Source organism: Carettochelys insculpta, chromosome 6, assembly GCF_033958435.1.
Source record: "Carettochelys insculpta isolate YL-2023 chromosome 6, ASM3395843v1, whole genome shotgun sequence".
Taxonomy (NCBI): Eukaryota; Metazoa; Chordata; order Testudines; family Carettochelyidae; genus Carettochelys; species Carettochelys insculpta.
In genome coordinates this window covers 16,531,053-16,554,914 of record NC_134142.1, presented here as the reverse complement: position 1 = coordinate 16,554,914, position 23,862 = coordinate 16,531,053, and the positions used below count along the sequence as shown (strand labels likewise).

The 23,862-nt window shown below is 41.3% G+C and overlaps 1 protein-coding gene across 19 annotated transcripts in view; it reads right to left on the bottom strand.

The window, feature by feature from the left end:
* Positions 1-23,862, bottom strand: part of SYNE2 (spectrin repeat containing nuclear envelope protein 2) — a 300,242-nt gene that overhangs the window by 47,188 nt on the left and 229,192 nt on the right. For 17 of the 19 annotated variants that reach the window (XM_074996338.1, XM_074996337.1, XM_074996346.1 and 14 more), the window contains 11 exons: positions 22,848-23,027; positions 21,701-21,829; positions 18,171-18,325; positions 17,672-17,819; positions 16,570-16,664; positions 14,849-15,083; positions 11,539-11,733; positions 10,233-10,361; positions 6,188-6,343; positions 1,725-1,883; positions 345-511 (listed from right to left, as the gene is read on the bottom strand). In XM_074996338.1, the coding sequence (XP_074852439.1) occupies positions 345-511; positions 1,725-1,883; positions 6,188-6,343; positions 10,233-10,361; positions 11,539-11,733; positions 14,849-15,083; positions 16,570-16,664; positions 17,672-17,819; positions 18,171-18,325; positions 21,701-21,829; positions 22,848-23,027 (1,748 nt within the window). The remainder of the gene's footprint in view (positions 1-344; positions 512-1,724; positions 1,884-6,187; positions 6,344-10,232; positions 10,362-11,538; positions 11,734-14,848; positions 15,084-16,569; positions 16,665-17,671; positions 17,820-18,170; positions 18,326-21,700; positions 21,830-22,847; positions 23,028-23,862) is intronic. The other 2 variants (XM_074996340.1, XM_074996345.1) reach the window with 1 other exon arrangement.

Genomic DNA, 23,862 nt, shown 5'->3' with positions numbered 1-23,862 from the left:
GATAGCAGAGTAAAATCACTTTGATTCTACCTTAATCCCTCAGAATTAGAAAGAAAAAAATTTCCCCACTCAGTGCTGTGCATGTAGTGTAGTTTCAAAATAGACCAGAAAACCCTAACAATCGAAATTAAATTAGAAAATACAAATTGAGTCTTCTTTTCAAGACAATTTTGAAATCCCAGTTAATATGACTAAATCAGGTCAGCATGTTTCTGAGTTTAGTTGGGAACCCCATGCAGACATGTACATGTTGTCAAAATAAGCATTTCATTTCAAAGTTCAAGGACACTTCCTTGTTTCAGTCACTCTCAATCAATTGCAAGCATTGAAATTTAAGTTCTTACCGTCCTCCAATGACATCAAAGAGATGCTGCCACCTATTATTGATTTTATTGAGTTTGTCATCAATTTCTGCGACTCTGCTCTTGTTGCTAGCCTTGATCAGCTGATCACCCATTTGCTTCAAATTAAGTTTATTTTCACTAAACAGATTTATTTCTTCCATACAGTCCTGAAAAAAAAAAAATTGCATACCGCAAACACTGAAAATAAATTTCTTATGAAAAATAACAATTCTAGGATTCTTTATTGTGTGAGTTGGCAGGCTTGAATGGGGATGACCAAGACTGCTACGGAAACAAAGGGGAGTAGATCCTCAGCAGGTGTAAACTGGCAGAGATCCACTGGGGAAAATGAAGCTACATCAATTTTCGCTAGCTGAAGACCCAGCCTATCCCCTTTGTATTATATACTCAGAAAATAAATGAAATAGAGGAAGGTAGGAAGAACAAACAATAAGAAACTACATTAGATCTAATGTTTATGTTTAACACATTGAAGTATTACATTGACAGCTTATTCTTAATGGTCTAAAGTTTCCATAATTAAGATACTATAACAATAAGTGCTTTAAAAGTTCTGAAAGGGTTTGCATACATAGCCATACAAATTGCAATTTAATTTTCCAATATTTTCCTCTTTTTAACTTAAGTTGTCAAATGTGTTACCTTGAAAGAACCTGAATTTTCATTCAAAGGACTTTTCCTTTGCTGGTATTCTTATATGTGGGAGATCGGGGATTAGCTAGTGAGCCCCTTAAACCATTAGGGAAGAACACTGGCAGCAGACTACTGTCCTTTTCTGTAAGACCGTGCTTTTTATATATTATTAAGTAACTTAATCTGGTCCAGTCCCACAGAAGGTAATCAGATATGTTTCCCTGTTTGATCTATGGGTTTTGAGGGTCCCCCCACCCCCGATTGTGGTGACCTAGGTTCTTATTACCAAAGCTACTGCGCACCTTCATCTTCTGGGATCATCCCCCACTCAACGTTCAGTTGCCCATTTCAAAACAGTGGCACTGGTGACAACAGGGGGAGCAATGAAGCATTACCTGGGCTCCACAGGTCACCTACAACGTATACTCCAAGAGGAGGAGTCTATAGCCTCACACCCTACAAGCATCATACACAGAACCCATATCTGCTGCATTCTCCCTCAGCATAAGAAGTTGTCGTCTTAGGTGCAAATGCAGAATGCTGCTGCAGTGTAATAAGGGGGATGTTGGCATCAATGGAAGTTAGTCCCTAAATACCTGTGTTGATTGGGGCTAAATGCTCACATTTCTAGGCTTTAGCCTGAAAATGCTGTTCAACATTCATATTTTAGGGTGGGTGTGTCCACAAGAAATTTGTAGGACACATAAAAACTGCTTTCCTGTTTACCTTTTGTAATTTGTCCAACATATCTTCAATACTAACATCCGCAGGCTGTAGCACTTTGCTTTCCATCTGTACCAGCCATGCACACAGCTCTTTATTCTTTTCATTGAACACACTCCACACATTGAGTCTGTCCTCTATCTCCTGCTTACGCAGAGACACCTATGGATAAGAATATATAACCACTGTCAACATCGCTCTCATTAGGAAGCCAAAGATTACAAATATAATCAAAAGCACGCTTGACAAAGATTCATGTTTTTTTAACAATAGATTATTGCAGCAGACTTCATCGTAAAGGCAATTTATTAATTAGGGTTCCAATTTTCAACAGCATGTATTAAAGTTTTCACATTTTCCTTTTAAAGATGGCAACCAGGATGTTACAACATGAGGTTGGAACACCAAATTCTCTCCATTAGAAAAGATACTAAACCAAGTGCTGGCTTTCTAAATGATGACATTTGTAACAATTCATATGCCAGGGGAAATCTGGCAATGCCAAACAATCATGGAATATAAAAGGTGTATTTTTACACACAGCTATACAGTAGCTGTAACTTACACACACACACAAAACCATACCAGCATTCTGAGATACATTCCTATGGTAAGTTCCCCTGTTTCTGCAATCATAATAAACTATGCAAATACAGCTCCTATTCATTCTTCACTTTCAATCATTACATTGGCATTTTTCTGATTTGCCTCTCCTTTTACTAGCTCTTGGATACTATGCCCAGTGTGTTATAGACTGGCTGAAATCTGAGAGGGGCAATGAGGGGAAAACATAAAAAGATCATCCTTGCCACATGTGATACATTAGATATCCTCACATGATTTTGCTTTGGCCTTTCAAGTTGTTAGAACCTTGCTTTCATATGTTCCTCACACACAAAGTACATGGGTAGGGAAAATGTATTCCTACATCTGTATTGCCTCATCAATCACATTACGTGGACCACACAGAAAGGAAGGGCTACAAGTATTATGCAAGAGGCATAGAGAAATGGCCTCCAAAACTCAAACTGAGAAGAAATCTACCAGAGAACCCCAAGTCCCTGAAGATTTCTGCCCTAATCCAAAAGCTCTTCTGTGTTCAAGATGTCTGCTCACCCTTCGTGCCCAGTACCAGCAGCTCAGGGATCACATAATGGCACCATCCATCTCTGGCATCAAGGAGGGGATGACAATGCTGAATGAAGTAGCATTAACTCCTTTAAGTGTTTGATTTCAACACAGCCTGTTTAAGAAGGGTACATTGTACACAGAATGGCTGCTCCCTGCCTCCCACCCTAAGTTCTTCCCAGTAGAACTTCAGGCAGGAATACTCCTGGGGAGTTTGCAGTGGAGAGGCTATGAACTAGCTGCCTTTCCCTTCTGTGCTTACTCTCTTTCCTCTTTTCTGTGGCTTTTGCTGTCAGGTTGAACAGGCACCATGGATCTAGCTATCTGCAGATACCACACCTGTATATTGTAACAGACAGGACCTTTACTGATACGAACTGTTAAATCCGTGACCTACAAACACGTTACAATGGCAGTGATGCAAACACTAATCCTCTTGAATGCATTTGCTCTGTAACTGCTTGTTTATTTCTTTCCCTACCCTTTCCAGCATGAGCATCTGGCTGCCTCACTCTGAATTGTTCACTGCAGCTGCAAGGTCTGACTTTTAAAGCCTTTCAGCCTCTCGTTTAAATATCAAGTGTTTCCAAACAATACACATCTTTCACTCTCCTGCTTCAATCACCTCTCAAAACACCAACACAATGAAATACTCTATTAGTATGTTTGAACTTGAATTACAATGGCCAGACGTTTACAGTTTGGTTGAATCTATGGATAGACCCATAGGCTTCACTTTCAGAGCCACTGAGTACTCGCAGTCTGAGCTGTGGGTGCTTAGCATCCCTGTAAAATCAGGCTTATTTAGAAATCTAAATGTGAATATGCAGAAGGTGCTCAATTCACACATCAAAGTTTGAAAATATTGGTGTGCCTCAGTGTTCCCTCTAATTTTTTTCCATCCAAGGATGGAATAAATTTTGTTATGTGCACCAAGGCATGTATGGATGTGCACCACCAATATAAATGTATGCTGCTGGCTGTGGGCATTCTGCTAATCAGCTAGGCAACACCTGACTCTCTCTCCTGGGTGGCCATCCAAGCACTCAACTTCCAGGGAACACTGGTGTGCCTACATGTTTTCAAGTCTGGCATTCTCAGGGCTCAGAATCTGCAGCAGTAAAGAAATTAATGATCATATTTAATTGGTTTAACCATTCAGGCCTTGTCTACACTACACCATTAAACTGACCTTGCCACATCAAAATACAGTCACTGTAGTAATTAAAGAAAAAGCTGTGTTAGCAGGCACTCGGCTAACTGGAACACTCAGCTAACCAGCACTCGGGCCAATTGTCTGGCCAGGGCCAGCTGCTGTGGGTCTGGTTGCTGCAGGACTAGCTTCGGCTTCCCAAGCTGGGGCCAACTAAGGCTGGGAACAGAGACGGTCTGGCTACCCCGCCAGGGTTGGCAGCACTGGGGCTGCCCCCGCAAACCCTGGGAAATGGGGCAGCCCCCTCTGTCAGGGTCAGCCAAGCAGTTTGGCCAACCCAACTCGACTAACCAGAAATTTTGATTATCTGTCATATTCTTTGTCCGTTTCCACGCTTGCACTCGTATCAGTGGGCACTGACAGCCTGTGCAGAGCCCTGTTGCTGGGTGCTGAAAGCCCAAGCAGTTGGCGCTGCATAGTGTCTTTCTCTCAACATCCAGCAAAAGGGCTCAGCAGATAGCTTAGAGCTGGGGCTGTCATTGTGGGGAGATGGGAGGCAAAGGAAGTAACACAGTGTCTATGCAGACAGAGTGGCACCCCTACTACATCAGCCTAGGCCAGGGATAGGCAACCAGGAATAATCATTGGGCTGCATGAGTGGCCCTCCTTCATCTCAGTGGGCTGCAGAAGCCTGCTGCCTTCTGGGGCTTCACCTGCAGCTTCCTTCCCCCATGCACCTCTAACTTAGTGGAGTCCCACACTTACCTGCTCTTCCCCCTTCCTCCTAACACTTTGGAAAGCGTGAATCATCTCTGCCCCTGCTCCTCCCCCACCCTCACAGAGCTAGAATGCGGCCAACAGCTGATTAGACTAGACAATACTCCCTGCTGGAGGTGTAGTTATTAAGATCAGTACACTGGAGCACTAACATTGATAGGACCAATGCTATAGTGTGGACAAGTACAGAATCAGGTTGATATTACTAACCTAACTGCAGTGTAGACTGGCTTCTCTTTAGGGTGAAATATTTACTTTACCTCATGTTAGTTTGTGCAGAGAAAAATCATTTTATTTCACCACATCAAACTTATCATGAAGGGCCCAACAGTGCAATCCTTTATTTTTTTTTTTTTAAATACTTATACTACCAAAACTTCCACTGAGATCCATTTGCCAGGTCCCCTAAATACTAACGAGAACTTTGTTTCTCCATTTTTGTTTTGGAATCTACCAATTTTTTTTTTAAGCTGTCTAATTTTATGGCTGTAATGTGTTCCATTTGTTGCTATCTTAGAACCATCTACTAAGGTATCTTCTGAAAACAAGAACCTTAGAATCTAGCATGTTTTTTCGTTAATCATTACCTTTCTCTATTCATGCACATATATAATATAATATAATATAATATAATATAATATAATATAATATAATACACAAAATATTCATTAATACATACCAATCTATATTCATCCCTGGTGAAACATCACTGACTTTCATGAAAAAATTTGGTTCAGTAAATTTAATTGTAGTGCTAATTAAATGTAATACAGCAGTAGGCCACGAAAGACAGTAAATGTTGAACAGTAAACTGTATAAACTTTTAGAAAAATATTATATTGAAGAAATGGCTAATCAATTTTTAATATGTTTTGATTGTCTTTAATAAAAATAACTAAAAGCTCACTTTTTTCTCGGTTTCACTTACTAGTTCTGTCGATGCTATATTTCGCATCAGCTCATGCAACAGGTCATCTCTTGAGACTTCCAGAAACAGCAAACCAATTCTCCCCACTTTTTCCCTCTTTCACCTCAGGCCAACCCCCCCCGCATACTTTACTACTCTAGTTTGTGAGATAGAACAAAGCCATTCACTTCTTTCAACAGTTTCATTTCTTTCACACACTCAGTTGCTGAGTGTTTGCAAATTTGGAGCCCTCTGTGTTACAGAAACAAAGAGAGCAGAGCCCAAACTAACTTACTCCACTATTGTTCAGCCGTGCTAAAAAGAAACTGCATCTGCAAACAATGCCACAAAAGAGACTTTACTACTAAAGTTCTTTTGCATGTTAACTAAGGCATATTTCTTTCTGGTCTGTTTAGGGAGGCCCTACAAGACATTTCATCCTAAATGCAGCCACATAAAACCAAGGCCAGGAACAGTATGCTCAACAACTAACTGACTTACTCGTAGGCAGAGTTCTTCCCATTGTCTGTGCAAATGCTCTACTTGCTCTTTCAGAAGCATCACATCTTCTGCAACGATATAATGAGCCAAGTCTCCCTTCATATTATCGAGTTCTTTCACGTTTTGATGCCAGTCTGCAAGTGACTTCTCCAGTTCCTGCATTTAAACACAAGGAAAACAATCTTTTAGACTAAGCTCCTGTGTTTTTTCAAAACCTGTTGGTTAATCCTCTGATTGGCCTGTGGGGGAGGGCAAACCAGAAAAAGAGGAGGGGGAAATGCACACAGAGGCAGCGAAAGGGGTATTGCAGGGAGAGCATATGCTAGGACCCAGCTTTTAGGTCAGCCTCCCTTTCCTTACATCTCTGTGTCCTCTTTGGGGGAAGATGGAAAGAAAAGTGGTTGGTTGAAAAGATTAATGTCTCTTTAGCTTTATTAGAGTATTCCTGCCAGTGTTAATCTTTCTGGGCCTGATCCAGAGCCTATTAAATTCAATGACATAGCTTCTGTTGACTTTCCTAGTGCAGAAAAACACCTCCCTTTAACTCTATAAACACAGTACAGTAAACTCTTTCATACCCGGCAGCCCCAGGGACTGGGAGGTTGCCAGATACTCATATATTCTGGATAGTAAAGAGGTATACCTAGCAATGCATGCCATAAACAAAAACAAGATCAGATAATAAGAAATAAAGAAAAATATATGAAGAGTACTTTCTTCACCAACAACAGTAGTATTGTACGCTGTAAACTTATACTATATTTGTTGTATTTATTTGTATTTACTTTCACTATCCTGTTAATCTCTATTTGCAGAAACAATGAGAAGTCCTGTGGTACCTTATAGACTAACAGATTTGTTGGAGCATAAGCCTTCGTGGGCAAAGATCCACTTTGTCAGATGCATGTTTTGTCACTATACTACACTCATGGAAAATACAACTAAAATTTACGTATGCTTAAAATGTAGGTTATTCGAGGGTTCTGAATGACAGAATGCTGGATATGAAAGAGTTTACTGTAAAATGTTCTCTACTAGATATCCAACATCTTCTGATACACTGCTGCAGAGCTCAGTAGTGTTGCCAAGCTTCTAATCACACAAAAGCCCCCTGACTCCACACCCCCACCCCAGACCCTGCTTCTTCTGTGAGTCCCACCCCCTCCTCACTCCATTTCCTCCTCTTGCTTACTCTTCCCCATATTACATATACAATATACCTATCTCATAAAGCTGGAAAGGACCTTGAGAGGTCATCAAGTCCAGTTCTCTGCTCTCTTGGCAAGGCCAAGCCCCATCCCTGATATATTTAAACCTATTTGCCCTGGACTCTAAATGCCCTCCTCAAGGATTCAGCTTACAAGCCTAGGTTTAGAAGGCTAATGCTCAAACCACTGACCTATCCCTTCACCAGACTGGGGCACAGCATGGGGGCAGGAGAGGAGGAGGACTCTAACTAAGGATGTGGGCATAAGTGACGTGGGGGTGCACATGCAACCCCCATGTTGTTCCACCCCACACTCACCATAAAAGATGTTCTGCTTCCAATGAGTATGGGGGCAGTCCTGCCCCTCCCACACAGTGCCGTAGCCCTAAAGGGCTATTCCTAGAACATGCCATTCCAGGAGAGGTGGGAAGGGGAGTCTGTTCCTGCACCTAATGCAAGCAGTGACTGGGGCATGGGTGGGGGAAGAGGTGGGGCCTGAGTAGAGGAGGTGTAGGAGGCAGAAGGGCATGGGTAGTGAATGGGGCGGGGCACTGCGCATACTGTGCTTAGGAGTTTTGTGCAGACTGGCCATTTTTCATAGCCATGCAGAACCAGGGTAGGCTGGGAGCCTACCTTAGCCCCACTGCACCACCAACCAGCCTTTTAATGGCCCAAACAGTGGTGATGACCAGAGCTGCTGGGGTCCCCTTTCAAATGGGCATTTCAGTTGAAAACTAGATGCCTGGCAACCCTTGTTTTTAGTGGTGGTATAACTTTCACCTTTGCTTTTTGCAGAATGGATTCTCCTGCCTACATCTGGTTTCTATTCCAGAGTGGGACATTTTTTTTTTGTTTAACCACACTTGGGAACTAAAATCTGTTTCCTTCTACAGAGGCATGTTTTCAGTTCCAGCCATTTTGTCTGATAGTAACCCCTCCTTCACTTACAAATTTGAAATGTCTAAGAAATTCAATTAATAACAACAACAACCACCCACACCCACTTCTTTAATTACAGGACATAATCTTTTCTGATGGCTGTTAAAAAAGTGTTTTGTATTAAAGTTCTCACTGAAGGAAAGGAGTAGTTGCACAAAAAATGCAGTAGGGAAAAAATCAATATGTTTGCAAGACAGAAAATCACACTTTACAATAAAGAAACCTTGTCAGGAAAGCACCCTGATTCTTCTAAAGCAGAAAAATGTTCTGCCTCCCAGGCAGGTAAACTGAACTTTAAAACAAACAAACAAACAAACAAACAAACAAACATATTTTTAAAAAAATAAAAGCACAAGCGTAGCAGAAATCTACTCTCATACCATCATAGTTCCTCTCAACCATTGGTATATGTGCACATGCAGATTTTGGCAGGAGGTTGACTGACCTTTCAAGCTTGCAAAGGAAACACTGAAAAAATCAATTAAATAAAAAAAAGAGCTGACTGGTCAACTGAAAAGAATTCTCCCAGTTCACAATAAATTCTCCCTTGAGAATTTATGCAGCTGAACACACATTAACGAGGGATATGAGTCAAACCCCAGTGAAGTCAAGGTGAGAATTTTAGTGGATTTAATTGGGCTTTCAATCAGGTCCCAGGCATGAGCACTGTTCCAAAGACTAACGCTACCTAGCTCTTATATAGCAACTCTCAATGTCAAATCTCAAAATGTTTTACCCTGGAGGCCATTATCATGAGCCCCATTTGTTTTACTGGTGGAGAAACTGAGGCATAAAACATGATTAGTCCAAGGTCACCCAACATACCAAGGGCAGGTCCACAAATAGAACCCAGGTCTCCTGTGAATCCCAGACCACTGCTCTAATCATGAGAAGAAAGATTAAATGAAGAAAATGGGAGTCCTTACACAGTCCTTCTATACTTTCCCTTATACCCAAGGCCTGCATCTGTATTGACACAGTTTGACACTTGTTCTCCATTGTCAAAGCACCCTGGCTGATATTATTGGTGGTGACAGCTTGATGCAGACAGAGTGCAGGCATTTTTAATGTCAACACAACTGCTTGATGCAGACTGCTTCTGCCTATATAAGAAAGCCTTAGCCAGCCATCACAAAGACCACCTCAGGGTGCTGGTAGTGATCCCAAGTTGTCTGACATCAGTAAACGTACTCCATAAAGCCAAAAAAAGCAGTTCATAAACATGGTGATAAAGCAGTGCCATGCAGCCAAACGTAAAACTGCCAAAATGAGTCATGCGCTAGCAGTACTTCCCATGCCGTTTTACTTTCATGATACATGGTTGGCAGCAAAGGCTTTGAAGGCAGAGGGGTAAACTGGTGGTGTCCCAGTCCGGCCCTCCTTTCCTTTTCTCTTTTATTTTTAGCATGCCAGAGGTGTACAAGGTGCCTTGTACATATATAAAATAGGATCCCTGCCTGGACAATTTTACAGCTTATAATAGACTAATAACACAATGAATAAAGATATCCTATCATGTAGAGGAGAGTCAGGTGGAGTGGCAAATGGGAAGAAGGGAATTTAGCTTATTTTTTTCAAATGTTTAATATGCCTGGATTTGAATTTTCATTTATTTATTTGGAGAGGCGGGGGAAGTGACAAACCTCTGTCCCATCGACTGTATAACCATAAACGTCCTGCCAATAGAAAAGATCTTGAGGTCACATTGTCCAAGTTTCAAAAATTCCAGCACATGCAGGCATTAGGGTGTTCTATCAGATTTGGGGAACTGGAAATTTACCGGTAACACAGAAGAACTCAGTTTCATGGAGGAGCAGGCATGACAGAAATTCAGTCTCCTAGAGTCTCAAGTAGGGTTCAAAGAATTTTTTAAACAAACTGTCCTTTGAATTCCAATACCTTAATGTGTTCCTTGGTTTTGTAGAGCTCCTCGTCATCATCTGGAAGTGGACCTTTTATTTTGGACTTAAGCTCTCGCAGCCTGCTTTCCAATTGCTTGATTAACTTTTCACAGCTGTCCCATGTCTGCTTTTGACAGAAACAAGGACGTTACAAAGGGCAAATACCTCACAATAGGAAAATGCTGTTCTACATGCATGAATTAAAGAACAGCAACTTACAAATTAATTTGTTTTAGAGGACTGATCATTAGGACTTCTTCCAACACATGCATGCTGTTCCCAATATGGATTTTATTCATGGATTAATGGGAGAATTACACCCTCATATTTAATGTTTGCCTTGAAGTGCACTTTAGCTCAAGCGGTTCACATCTCCTTTTATATAAGCCATTAGATATGAAGTTTTTATGCTTGTAACACATATGGGAATGGCCCATGGATCTACTCCTGATTTTCCGAAGGGGTGTATATGGTGAGGTGGGTAAAACCTTTGGCACAGCCTATACATATCATGGCTCTAAAAGAGTAAAGAAGGGTAACCAGCATTGCTGGCCCATATTCTCACCCCGCTGCTCAGTGTGAGCAGAGTTACAAAGCCCACAGAGCATGACAGCAATTCAAAGAGCAAAGGGCTGTTGCACCACCCAGCAACCTGGCCCCTCTCCGTGGAGATCCAGTCCATGAGTTTGGCCTTCTCACAGCCCCTAGGTATGCTGAGGTAGAACGGGGGGGGGGGGATATCTCATGCAGAGTCAGAATGGCCTTGCCAGAGTCTCTGCACAGATAGAGCGGGGGAGCTCACACCTGGCGCTTTACTGACAAGGATCTCAGCTCAGAAGCCCAGGGGCATGGAACCCTTCTGACAACTTCAGAATGGAGCCCCGCTTTGAGATTAGAGGCCACTGACTGAACCCCACCTCTGCAAGGGCAAGCAGAGCTGCTGTGATACCCCTCGCCACCCCAAACAAAGGCTCTGCTTTCAGGGGCTTGGTATTTGAATGCCACTGTCTCCCTGACCTGCAAGCTTATTTGTGGGTGTTACTGTAGCTGGGCTGTGTAATAGTCAGTGCAGGGCCTGCATACAGGAAAAAGACAGATTAGGATTCACAGGAAGGGCAGTCAAATGGCTGAGAAGCAGCTACTCTTTTGGGAACTACTTGGGCACCTGCTGCAGAGCGCCTCTCCGCTCCACTAGCCTGCCTTTCCCCAGGCTGGTCAAGCTGCCCTGGAACTTCCCCACCTCGGAACAGGAGCATGCAGACTTCTCCAGGTGTCATCCTCCTCAGAGAACACCTGTCAAGTACCTGCACAGTGCTGAGGAGACATTTCGTGATCTTCTCCATGTGAAGCTGGGCATCAGTCCAATTCTCCCGTAACTGGCTGAGCTCATCTTGTATTGTAGCATTGGTCTCCGGGTCTGAGACTTTAAGTAACTTCTCCCCACTATTGACAGTGAGAGAGTATGTGGTTTGCCATCTTTCAAGAAGTACTTCCTTGTTCTAAAAAACAACCACAACAGTCTAAATCTTGACTGCGGGATTAGAGCACTTAATAAACCTACTCAGAATTTCACTTTTTAGCAGATAAACTACAAAAGCATAAAAAAAATGGGCTTCTATTTTTATTTTCCATTAGGCATAAAAACCTCACCAACCCTGCATGTTTTCCTTCTTCCTTTGAGTCTATAAGATGGATGGATTTATGAGTTAAATGGTTACACCATGAGAATGAAAGTAGAGCAAATGAAAGGAGTGGGAATTCCCAGCCAGACAGGTGAAAAGTGAAGTGTTTAAAGAGTTGTTAACAAAAGCAAAATATTATTAAATTCAGTGACTAAGAAATATATTGGAAAAAGAATGTCTAATGAAGAGACTGAAAACCACCTTTCAGGAAAGTAAGCTACCATACCTCCTGTGAACCCTAACAAGACCTCCAACAAAAATAGGGAAGATGGGAGTTAACCTTCCTATTATTTCTAAGGTAAAGAACAAGCAGAAACACACCCATGAAAGCCAGAGTTTCTGGTTTTCTTTATGCACCATATAAAGAAGTAAGAACAGGCACTAATATGGTCACTCTGAAAGTCACCTTTAACAACAAAGGTGTCTCTACATGGGCACAAATCTTCAACATAGCCATGCTAATGGCCATTTTGAAGATCACTAATGAGGTGCTGAACTGAATATTCAGTGCCTCATTAGCATTAGGACGCTTCCGGATGCAGCACTTCGAAAGCGCCACTTTTGAAAGCACGTGGCTCAGCGCAGCTACACGGGGGTCCTTTTTGAAAGGACCCCGTACCTTTCAAAATCCCCTTATCCTGCTCACTGAGCGTAATAAGGGCATTTCAAAAGGTCCGGGTCCTTTAGAAAAGGATCCCCACGTAGCCGCGCTGAGCCACGCGCTTTCAAAAGCGGAGCTTTCGAAGCGCCGTGGCTGGAAGCATCCTAATGCTAATGAGGCACTGAATATTCAATTCAGCGCCTCATTAGTAATCTTTGAAATATGGATATTTTGAAGATTTGTGCCTGTGTAGACACAGCCCAAGAGAAAATAAACATGCAACAAATGAGGCCAGCCAGCCAGGAGTGGTGCACTAAAAGTCTTAACATTTACAATAGTTCTAGATCCGAATATTAATAGATTGTGCCTGTGCACAAAGAGTAATCTGATAATGAATCAAAACCAATTTTCTGATTGCCTTATACACAGGCCAGATAGGTACTCCTATTCATCTTCTTATAATACACAGGAATACAGTGGGGTCTCAACATTCACAAACTTAATGTTCGCGAATTCAATTATTTGTGAGTGGATGCTTCCCTGGGGCTCTGGGACATGGAGTGCTGGCAGCTGCTGCTTCCCTGGGCAGGAGTGCCAGCAGCCACTGCTTCTCCAGGGCCCCGGGCAGGAAGTGCCGGCAGCTGCCACTTCCCCGGGGCCTCGGGCAGGAGCGCCAGCAGCCAGGCTCCAGGCAGGAGCGGCTGCCATATTCACAAAATTCAACATTCGCGAGGGTTCTCAACACAGAACCCTCGCAAATGTTGAGGCCCTACTGTATTCAATTCAATGGCAACACATTTAAACCTAATAAAGAATTTTTTTTTGTACACAGTACGTATTCATTGGATCAAAGTATTCCTGAAGCCATGAGTTTAGTGCAGCTCAGAAACCCTTAATACACTTATATGGATAATAAGAATCCACAGTTGCACTACAGGAGATACATTTTTAGTAAGGAATATAAGCTCTCATACTTAAAGCACAAACCAGACTCTAAGGCTGTGAACACAATGCCCCTCCCTTTTGGAAGGGGCTTGTAAATGCAGCTGTTTGAAAATGCTAATGAGGCATGGATTTAAATATCTCACACCTCATTAGCATGCTCCCATGGGATTTTGCTTTTGAAAGGGGCTGCTTTGGAAACGCAAACTGCCATGTAGCTGGAGCTCCCTCGAAAGGAAACCCCAGTTTCGAAAGCATACTTCTTCCCCCAAAAAATTGGGAAGAAGGGTGCTTTCAAAATTGGGGATTCCTTTCGAGGGAACCTTAGCTTCATGGCTGTTTGCATTTCAAAAGCAGCCCCTTTCGAAAGTGAGATCCCTTGGGAGTATGCTAATGACACACGAGAAATATCAGAAGTTAAGAAGAAATTTCCCTTTGTTGTGGTTATTCCATAATGAACTATTGGGGCTTGTCTAAGCTAAAAGTTTTCTTACTCTTGACAAGGACAAGTGCAAACCACAATTCTGTGCAATACAGGGAACAATGCTTTGTCTACACTAGCAAGACCCCTTACTATTACAGGAGATACTTCAGTAGTAAAGTACTACCGAACATGAGGGAGGTTGGCAGAATAAGGTCCTAATGAATTCAAAATAGTTTGCCTACTCTAATACTCTCTATCATGGAATATTTCTCTCTAAAGAAAAACTTTGTCAGTACTATCAAATCTAAAGCTGTCTTCAAAATCAGGCCATATTCAGCTGTAATCTCGGAATCCTATTAAAGTTTAAACTATTAACCTGGACCGTGCTGCACTATCAACCAAGCAAGAAATTCTGGTTTTGGTTTGTAAGTCAATGTAACATTATTTTTTATTTGAATGGTGTCACACTAAATTAAAAAAAAAGAACAGGTCTTGAAACTTGAGCTGTTAATGTTCAGTTCAATGTTCCCATTAATATAAAACCTCCTGTTTATAGTATATGCTCATGAACTATTGGGAATTTTGAAAATTTACTCACAGATGTCACTCAGATGAAGATAAGCAGAAGGAAACAGGGCTGACTTTCTGAAATATTATTGGCAGGCATAATCTATGGGCTTTAGTGAAAACTTGCTGAGGTTCTTTAAATCTTTTAATCAAGACAGAGTCACTAAAAAGTGTTTCTGGCTTCCATATAATAATTTAATTTGAGAGTTTATTGTGGGTTTCCACAATGCACACATTGAGAAGTTTTAGTGAAACTGTCCCATTAAAACAAAGAAACCAGCAATTTGTTTGGTGCAAAAGTGAATGCTTTTTAAGTTCTTTTATTATTCTGAATACATGGCATTTCAATCTGAACAATCACTGATCATCTACTTGTTTCTAAGAAATAAAAATATGACCTTGACATCGTGAATTAGATTCCTAAGATGGCAGAGGCTGTAGCTGTCCTGGCTCTTCACAGCAGCTATGAAGTTATTTGTACAAGTAAGAAAATTTGTGAGATTCTGTTGAGAAACCCTAAAGTGCTGCCATTGCTTCACAAGTCTATCAAGATCTTTCTTCCTCTGCCAAACCATCCGGATAACGCTTGGCCACTGCTCCTTCAGCGTTGTGATTGTGGACATACATTCTGTTCTGAAGAGGACAGATATTGAAGTGTTAATACAGCAGGTCACCCTCAGCCTTAAGCCATATTAAAAAACAAAATGGAGCATCATAAACTCAAGTCTTCTCCGTGTGTCAAAGCTTATGCATGTGACAGAAAGCTACAAAGTGATACAAGGACAAACGAGAGTTCTTCCTGCAGCGGCACAACAGCATGTAATACAGCTAGACCCAGAAGTAAGTGGTTCTAAATGTATTCTTGAACTGGATGAAAGTCAATACTGGCAGCAACTACACTACAAAATGGAGCTGCACTTTAGCAATTCTCCGACAGCTTTCTGTCACCATTGAACGGTAATGCAGGAGGAACCTTAGAGACCATGTGCATCACGAAGCAGTGCTGCACCCATTCAAACCAGTTTTTGGTTTCTACCATGAGATAGAATATGCTTTTGCCTCTTTGCATAGCTCATATGCCACCCTAAAAGGGGGAAGGGGAAATCAGTTGTCATGTTACTGTCACTTATAGGAGATGGAATTCACAAAAAACAGCTGTATTATAAGCAGTTCTTAAAGATGTTCCACGATTTTATACTTGAGCCAATAACCAACTAATTCCTCCATTAGCTAAATTAGGTTCAAGCTTGGCTTGCAAAAACAAGCCAGAAGACCAAAACCTCTTGTGAACAAGGAGAATAATCAGGCTTCATGGGTAGGTGCCCTTCTTAAGTGATCTCTCTCTTTATCACATCATGAGTATTCATGGAGGAAATGAGGATTGAGTCCTTTACATGTGGCAATCTACCTACTACCAGAGTATAGCCACCTCAGATGTAAATACAACTCTTCACCAGTGCATAACAGAGAGGGCAGGAAGTGAAGGATCTCTTAGCCCCTAAGATTCAACAGGGGGATTTTTGTTCTTCTGCAAAATGTAGTAATTACCCAAAGAGTAATTTGGTCAGGACACTGGTGCTCACATCTCTGCTTTTGCAAGATGTACAGCAGGTTCTAATCAACACTCATGATTAGGACTTGGGTTTCAAAAGTTTCTTTTATGGGACAGTTGGGGGTGGTTCAGTACCGACTCAGAGGGAACCATGTATCCCACTGAATCACTAACACTACTTTGTGTAAGACCCAGGCGGACACGTAGAACTTTAAATCTGACCCTTTTTTGGAGAGGACACTACACAAACACATATAATACACATTAAACCATATCAACACACAGAGCTATGTCATACGCAGAGAAATAAACCACAGTACATTGACCATTTCAACAAAAATTTATGTGCTGCAGAACTACTTGAATAAATTTGTCTACAAACACTCGGCAAAGGTGGGGTCATGGAGTTCCTCTGACCTCATCAAAGCCACAGGGCTGGAGGAGTTCTGTGCCCCTACTGATCATAGGCACAGGGTGTGGGGGCTGGGTCCCTGCTTGCCCCTTCCTGTGCATGCCCCTGGTAAAAAGTAAGGGGGGGAAAAATCTGTGTTTTTTGTTTGTTTTTACCTTCTTTCTGCTTCTCCTGTTTCCAGCAAAAGTAATTCTTTTGATCTGATAGAATTAAAATTCTGCTGATATACAGAAATCTCTGCTTGCAGCTTCTGCAAACGTTGCAAAAATATCAGTATTAGTTCAATAACTGATGGGCATTTAAAAAAAACAAACTTTACAATGGGTTTGATTACACACCAACTTATTCTGGTGCAGCTATTTTTGAACAGCTGCATATTTAGTGAATAAGGACGAGAATCTGCCCCGTATGCCTTATGCAGACAAGTTTTCCATAAAGTAGTACAAATTTAATATAATGCTTGTGGAATTAGATGCACAACTGCTAATTTGAAGAATTCTGGGTCACATCCTGTCTGTGTGTGTCAAACTTGCAATGTTTCCTGTTACCATTGTACTGTAATGCAGGTGACACCTTAGAGTTCATGTCCATCATATATTTAATATTTGCAGACAAATTTTTTATTATTTATTTTAGCTAGGACAAGCAACCACTCAGCCTTGCCCCAGTTTATGCTCCGAACGTGTAATGTGTTATAGACACTTTGGCTGTTTCTACACAGGCCACTTCCACATGCTAATACACAGAGTGAAAAATGCTAATGAGGCACGGATGCAAATTCCCCATGCCTCATTAGCATAATGTCATGTGATTTGGAATCCAGAAGACCATTCTTCCGGACTCCAAAACGCCATGTAGAAGCATGGCCCTGGGGGAGGGGGGGGCTTCTGCAAGGACATGCTTCTTCTGGAGGCCCCTCCTTCCCAAAAATTTTCAGTGAGAACGGGCCTCTGGCAGGACTTCCTTCCGGAAGCCCACCTGGTGTTGCACTTCTACACGGCATTTTGGAGTCCGGAAGAATGGCCTTCTGGACTCCAAATCCCGTGATGTTATGCTAATGAGGTGTGGGGAATTTGCATCCGTGCCTCATTAGCATCTTTCGCTCCGTGTGTGGCCCGTGTAGAAACGGCCTTTGAGTGGAATCCATTTGTATATTTCAGACTGATGCTGTTCTATATTACCGCCCACAGTAACTCTTTGTAAAGATATGTTTTCAAGATGTTTTTAAAACCCAGTTTAAATCTTCAGTATTCTTACCTCATACATTCTCTGTTGTTCCTGAAGCTTTTCAAGGTTGCCAGCAATATTCACTTTTAAGGCCTCTTTCATCTTTTCTAGAAATTGTAAGCAGTTTTCACATTTCTGAAAAAACGTCTTTTCATCTGATTCAATTCCTTCAAATTTACTGTTAAAAGAAACAATACAGGAACCATTCTATTGATGTATCTTTTCCAGTTATGACTGTTTATGCTTTAACAAAGGGAGCAGACTGGTAGCATGACAGGCTGTAGTCAAGATGACATCCCACTGCAGTAGTCTTTATATAAACACCTGCTAAAACATGGCCCTTGTGCGCCAAACAACTTAAAAGTATTTTTTAAAATATGGAATATTTTAAGTTAGGTTAAACTGGAGCAATTATTTTTGAAAGGCCTCTTGGAAATCTAGGGATCAGCTTGTGGAAAATATTCTAATTTGCTTTTAATTTTCTTCAGGACACTAAACCACCTGGGGGAATTACTGTGATATTTTCAACCTGCAATGCTCTTTGGCTGTTGCTGTTTTCTGATCCCACTCTCGAGTCATGCTCTGTAATTTCTTCACAGTGAAGTCACTGAGTGGCAATTTAAAGCTCACTTCATTCAGATTCTCGATATCAGGAGTCATTGCAGCCAGCTCCAACATGTAGCTCTGAAAATAACAGAACAGAACACTGACAGAAACATATCTTTCTTCCATGTCTAGAAAACCTAAGTCTTTCCTGTGATGTTTGACAGTACAATGCAACTGGTGACTTATGTTCAGATTCAAAGGGCCAGGGATGAAGAAGGTGAATTTCAGGAAGCATAGATACTCAAAAGCTGGTTCATATTGGGCTGCATCATCCTTCCATGTGCTATTCCAGCAGAGAGGTCAGGAAAGAGGAGAGTTTTTACTTTCAAGTTTCCTTTGAACAATTCTTTGGGGGAAAGAAACGCTTTTGGAATCCTCATTCATGGATGCTGTAAAAGGTTATGCACAGCACATTTTGTAGTATCCATAAACAGCAGGGCTTAAACTTAAAAGAGTGGTTTAAGGAACAGGAAATATGCCACCCTTAGATCCAGCACATTTCCTCCTCTCGTTTGCAATACATGATTTGGTTGCTTTCAAAAAGTAATGTGTTTTATGTTTGTTTAGAGAATCAGTTGTTCTGATGTACAGCTCTTCAGAGAAAATATTCATTGCATTTCTGATTTCTTCAGAATTTTTTTTAATGACAAAGACCCATCTTCTGCTAGCAGTTAAAATTAAAAAGTTGCTATTTTTCCGTGCTTGTAAAGAGGGGCATTTTTCATCATGACACTGAAGCACCTAATTTGCTTAGCTGAATTTTAAAGCATTTTACATAATACAGAATTTCAAGTTTAGAGATAATTTATTTGGAATCATCTTATGTACATTTATCAATAATTATTTTTTCAATTATGTATTCACTGTCAAAAGTGGCATAGTCACATCAATGAAGTCACTAAAATATAAATACCTATCCTCTTATTACACATTAAAATTAGTTAATGGCCATTTCAGTTCTCTAACATTTTCTATTTATTCAGACTTCATGAAATGGTCAAGCACTTGGGCTTCATGATAGGCAGGGATACTGGCACTGCATATTACTAAAATTACCAGATACTTCCTAACCCAAGAACCTGTAGTCAGTTGCTTACAACTTTCCCAAAGTTTAAAACCTTTCAGCTGGAATTCTCCATACAGGTTTTCTGCCTCATGCTGATTTTTTTTTTTTTAAAGAGGAAGTAACTTTCAGCAAAACAGTCCAGTCATTTCTGAGGACGGGGCCAGAAAAAATATGTGTCGTCCATATTAAAAATGTGGTGACTTTTTCTTTGAAGAGCTCTAGCAACCCTATGGTTAGGAGCAGAACTAGAAATTTGGCAGGGAGGTGGTCCCTGTGGCAGGGATGTGCCTTTTGCCATCTCCATGAAAATATGATCCAAATCATGAACTACTGAATAAAATCATTGTGTGTGCTTATTGACTTCTTCAATGTCAATAGGTAAAATCTCTGAAGAGTCTGTCTTCGATGAGCATGCTCATCCCATTCCAACAAAGCAATCAAACAGGCTCTCTCCTCTCAGAACTCCTGCAAGTCACCAGACTGAGCAAAGACCATCCACACAGAACAACTGAACATGCTCCACAGACAAAACCAGACTTTCCCTGTAACGTACTTGCTTCTTGCTGTCTGGGGAAAGGTTGAGGCCAGGTACTGGAACTGAAAGCAGGGACCCTGTCTCTTCTGTGCTCTCAGTGACCTCTTCCCCACTTCCACCCACCCCGGGTGATCTAATTCAGATGCAGAGATGACAAAATTTGTACCAGGGAAAGAGAAGGGAATAGATGGGGAAACAGTGTGACGAGCAGAGCCCTGCAAAGCCGTGGATATCAGCTTTATTATGTGGGTATCTGCATTGGTGGATCACTTTTGCAGCTCATGGATAGGATGTGGACATTAAATTTGAATTTTATATCTACAGCACTGCAACTATGTAGCTTTATATCTGCAGTTATCTGCATCCACTAATATCTGCAGACTAGTTTTTCATATTCTGGATCAAATGCAGACACAGATTTGCATTCACACAGGGCTCTACTGATGAGAGTGTGTCATGAATGAAAGCCAGGAAAGGGTTAAGGAGCTTAACCAAGCAAGGGGGGCGGGGGTGGGCCGGGTTAGAACTTGGAATGTGGCAAGAGCCAATGAAATGCAGCTAAAGTGATTAAAACCTGAAAACTTCACACCTGGCAGGCTCCCTTTGTGTGAGAGTTACATAGAGCTGTCCAGAATGGATGAGGTATGGACATGAGTTCCCTGGGAAAAACTTCCCTAGGATCCCCAAAACTATGTAAGTAGGGAAAAGTATTTAGGTATACAGGTAAGGCAATTCATCACTGAGTTTCATGGGTTGAGAACTGGCTTTGAATCTATTATGCTTTTCAAACACTGTCACTAAGTCTCTTGGGCAACAAAATGGCAAATCAAATTTAATGTACAAGGGAAAAAATAATTCCAACTATACATACAATATGGTGGGGACTAATTTAACTACAACTACTCAGGAGAGAGATCTTGGTGTCATCTTGGATAGTTCTCTGAAAACATCCACACAGTATGCAGTGGCAGTAAAAAAGCAAACAGGATGTTAGGAATCATTAAAAAAGGGGTGGAGAATAAGACAGAGTATATCTTTTTGCCCTTATGGTTCACCCACATCTTTAATACTGCATGGTTCACCCACATCTTTAATACTGCATAAAAATGTGGTCATCTCATCTCAAAAACGACATACTGGCACTAGAAAAGGTTAAAAAAAGGGCAACTAAATGATAAGGGTTTGGAATGGGTCCCATATGAAGAGAGATTAAAGAGACAAGAACTTTCCATCTTAGAAAAGAGGAGACTCAGGGGGGAGGGGTGGGCGGGGGCGGCAGGGAATATGAAAAAATATAAGTGGTGTGGAGAAAGTGAACCAGGAAAAATTATTGACTTGTTCCCATAATATTAGAACTAGAGGACACCAAATGAAATTAATGTTTAAAACAGGATAAGTTAGTGATGTAAATTGTTGTGTGTAGGACCTTGGATTTTATTGCAGAGGTTAGAAGTGTACAGTGAAGGAGGCAGGGGACCTGCAGAAAGACAAAGGAGGATCTCATTGTTAAGGCATGAATACGCAACTGGATTATATTCCTGCTTCTGCCACAGAGTTCTGTACTAAATTACAGGGGCCTCGTGAGAAAAATATAGTATGCAATTAGGAAATTTAACACTGTATCATAATGGATATATGTGGACCAAATTAAAATTCAGTTCTGGCACTTCCTAACTTCTGAGTGCTTGACTTTGCCATCTTAATAATAGTCTTTTAATATAATTAATTACCATGTAAAAATGATGATAATTAAGCTACAGTCAATTCCTGTAGTGCTACCTGAACAAGTGTACTAGGGAATCCCTCATATATGCATCATTTATACCCTTATAATCATAAGAGTTGGATGTACCATGAACAATTCTGAGTCTCCTCCTTTCCCCTGTAGATACAGCTTATCCAAAACTTCTGTAAGTGTCTTAATTTGAGCTTCCACTGTGTCCAGACAATTCTTGAAATCCTCCAGTTGTAAAAGGTTGAACTAAGATGAGAAATTACTTTTATTATAATCAACTTTCATACATATGAGCAAAAGAGTAATAATCAGTATCCCTAGGAAAACAAACAGCTGCTAGATTAGAATAACTCGTGTATTTGTTGTGTAAGGGGTGAATGACCAAAGCGACAAAGGAGATAATTTTTGGTGAGACCGCACTATTACAAAAGAGTAAATGACTGCACAAGTAGAAATAAAACAAAACTATATTACACTATGGCAACATCTACAAGAAGGCCTTTCCTGGCAAAACTGGGCTTTTGTTGGGAAAACCTGTGGAGCATCTACGTGCAGGTTGCACTTTGTTGACAGTTGGCTGACAAAACCCAGCACGTCTGCTGGCAGCATTACAGTTCCCCCCGTTCAGGTATAACGCCTCTCTCAACAATGTTCTGTTGACAAAACAGTCACGTAGATGTTCTGGGGCCCTTTTGTCAACAGACAGGGCTTACGGTTCACCAGGTAGCCCTGTTTTCAGAGCTTCCAATCAGCCGCTCTGTCGAGAACGGGCTGGGCAGTCTGGCTGCTCTCTGTCAACAGAGAGGATTACTCTTTTGATCTGCTTTTATGTGTAGACACAAACTGTCAACAGAGGCTTCTCGTGTAGACAAGGCCTACAGGTAACGCTTACACATGTTATCAAGAATTAGAGACATTATTCCCACGAAATAAAGTTTGTTTTTGAGCAAACAGAAATGGACTGGGATAATGGATCGAGGCATTAAGATTCATACATTCTATAAATTAATAGCCCTGCTTACAAGTGTGTGACAGAATAGGCTATGTACAGAATGGAAACATAATTGAAACTGAGGGAACACAGAAATGAAAATATACCTTCTCTCTCTTTCCCCAGGACTTTATTTCTTTTTCATTACTCAGCTGATGCTTTTACTCAAATTTCACTGAGTACTAATTCAAACTGAAGTTCAGTCCAGGAACTACTTGGTTTAGTTCAAGAATAAAATTGTAATAGGAGCAAATTTATTATACAAAGAAATACCTCAAATTCATCTAATTTCATCTGCAACATCTTTTCCAGATAAGATATCCTTTGGAGAGGACGCAGCTTCTCTGAGAGAACTGTTTGTGTGGCCACATTAACCTGCTGTGCTATCTGGTCTGTTAACTCAGAAACCAGTAGAAAACTTCCCTTTATGGTTTGAAGGCCTTGTTGTAGTATCTAAAATGGAAGATAACAAAAACAGATTTGTGTTCTGTGTCTCTTTTATATCTATAACTAAGCTTCTTCTGTTGTTCTGCACTGGAAGCCAAACACATCCACAAACTAAGAAAGTGGCTTTCATTGAGTTTACACAGAGCACCAAGCACTTACTCCAGGGCTCAGTCTAAGGAGAAAAAAAAATTTATTAGCAGTGCCAGGAGAGATGAAACCACACCTGTTACTGAATGTCAGCCTTCTAGTTACCCAGATATTCACACTGAAAATTTTGAAGGTGCTGAAAAGAGTTAGGCATCCAACTCCCAGTGACCTTTCATCAGCTCCTTTACAAATTCCCAGACTTAGTATCTGGATTCAAAGCTCAGGGGGATAACATTGTCTAATAACAATTTCAGGCACTCAAACTCTAACATTATGAGGAAGATTAGAGCTATAAATTGGAGAGAACATACATCCTCTCTAGAATGACAGTAATACAGCAAAGTCGTGACATTCGCAAATTCCATTATTCGCAGATGCTAGCCTCCCATGTGTGGTACTGGGAGAGGAAGGCATCTCACCTGACCCTCTGTCATGGGTCCGCTAAAGCCCCCTGCTGGCCATCACTCCCTCCTGAAGCAGCCTGCATGAAGCGGCTTCCTAAAGAAAGGCCAACACCATAGAAGAGTCCTCCTGAGGATGCACCCCCGATGTAGGAGACGAAGTGCAGGGCCCACATCGATTCCATTCCCCCTCCCGCAACACAAACACTTCTGGATCTGGGGACTCAGCTCGGTGGATGTGTGCCATTGCACTACACATGCTGGCATGCCAAAGAAATACGGCCATTGAGAAC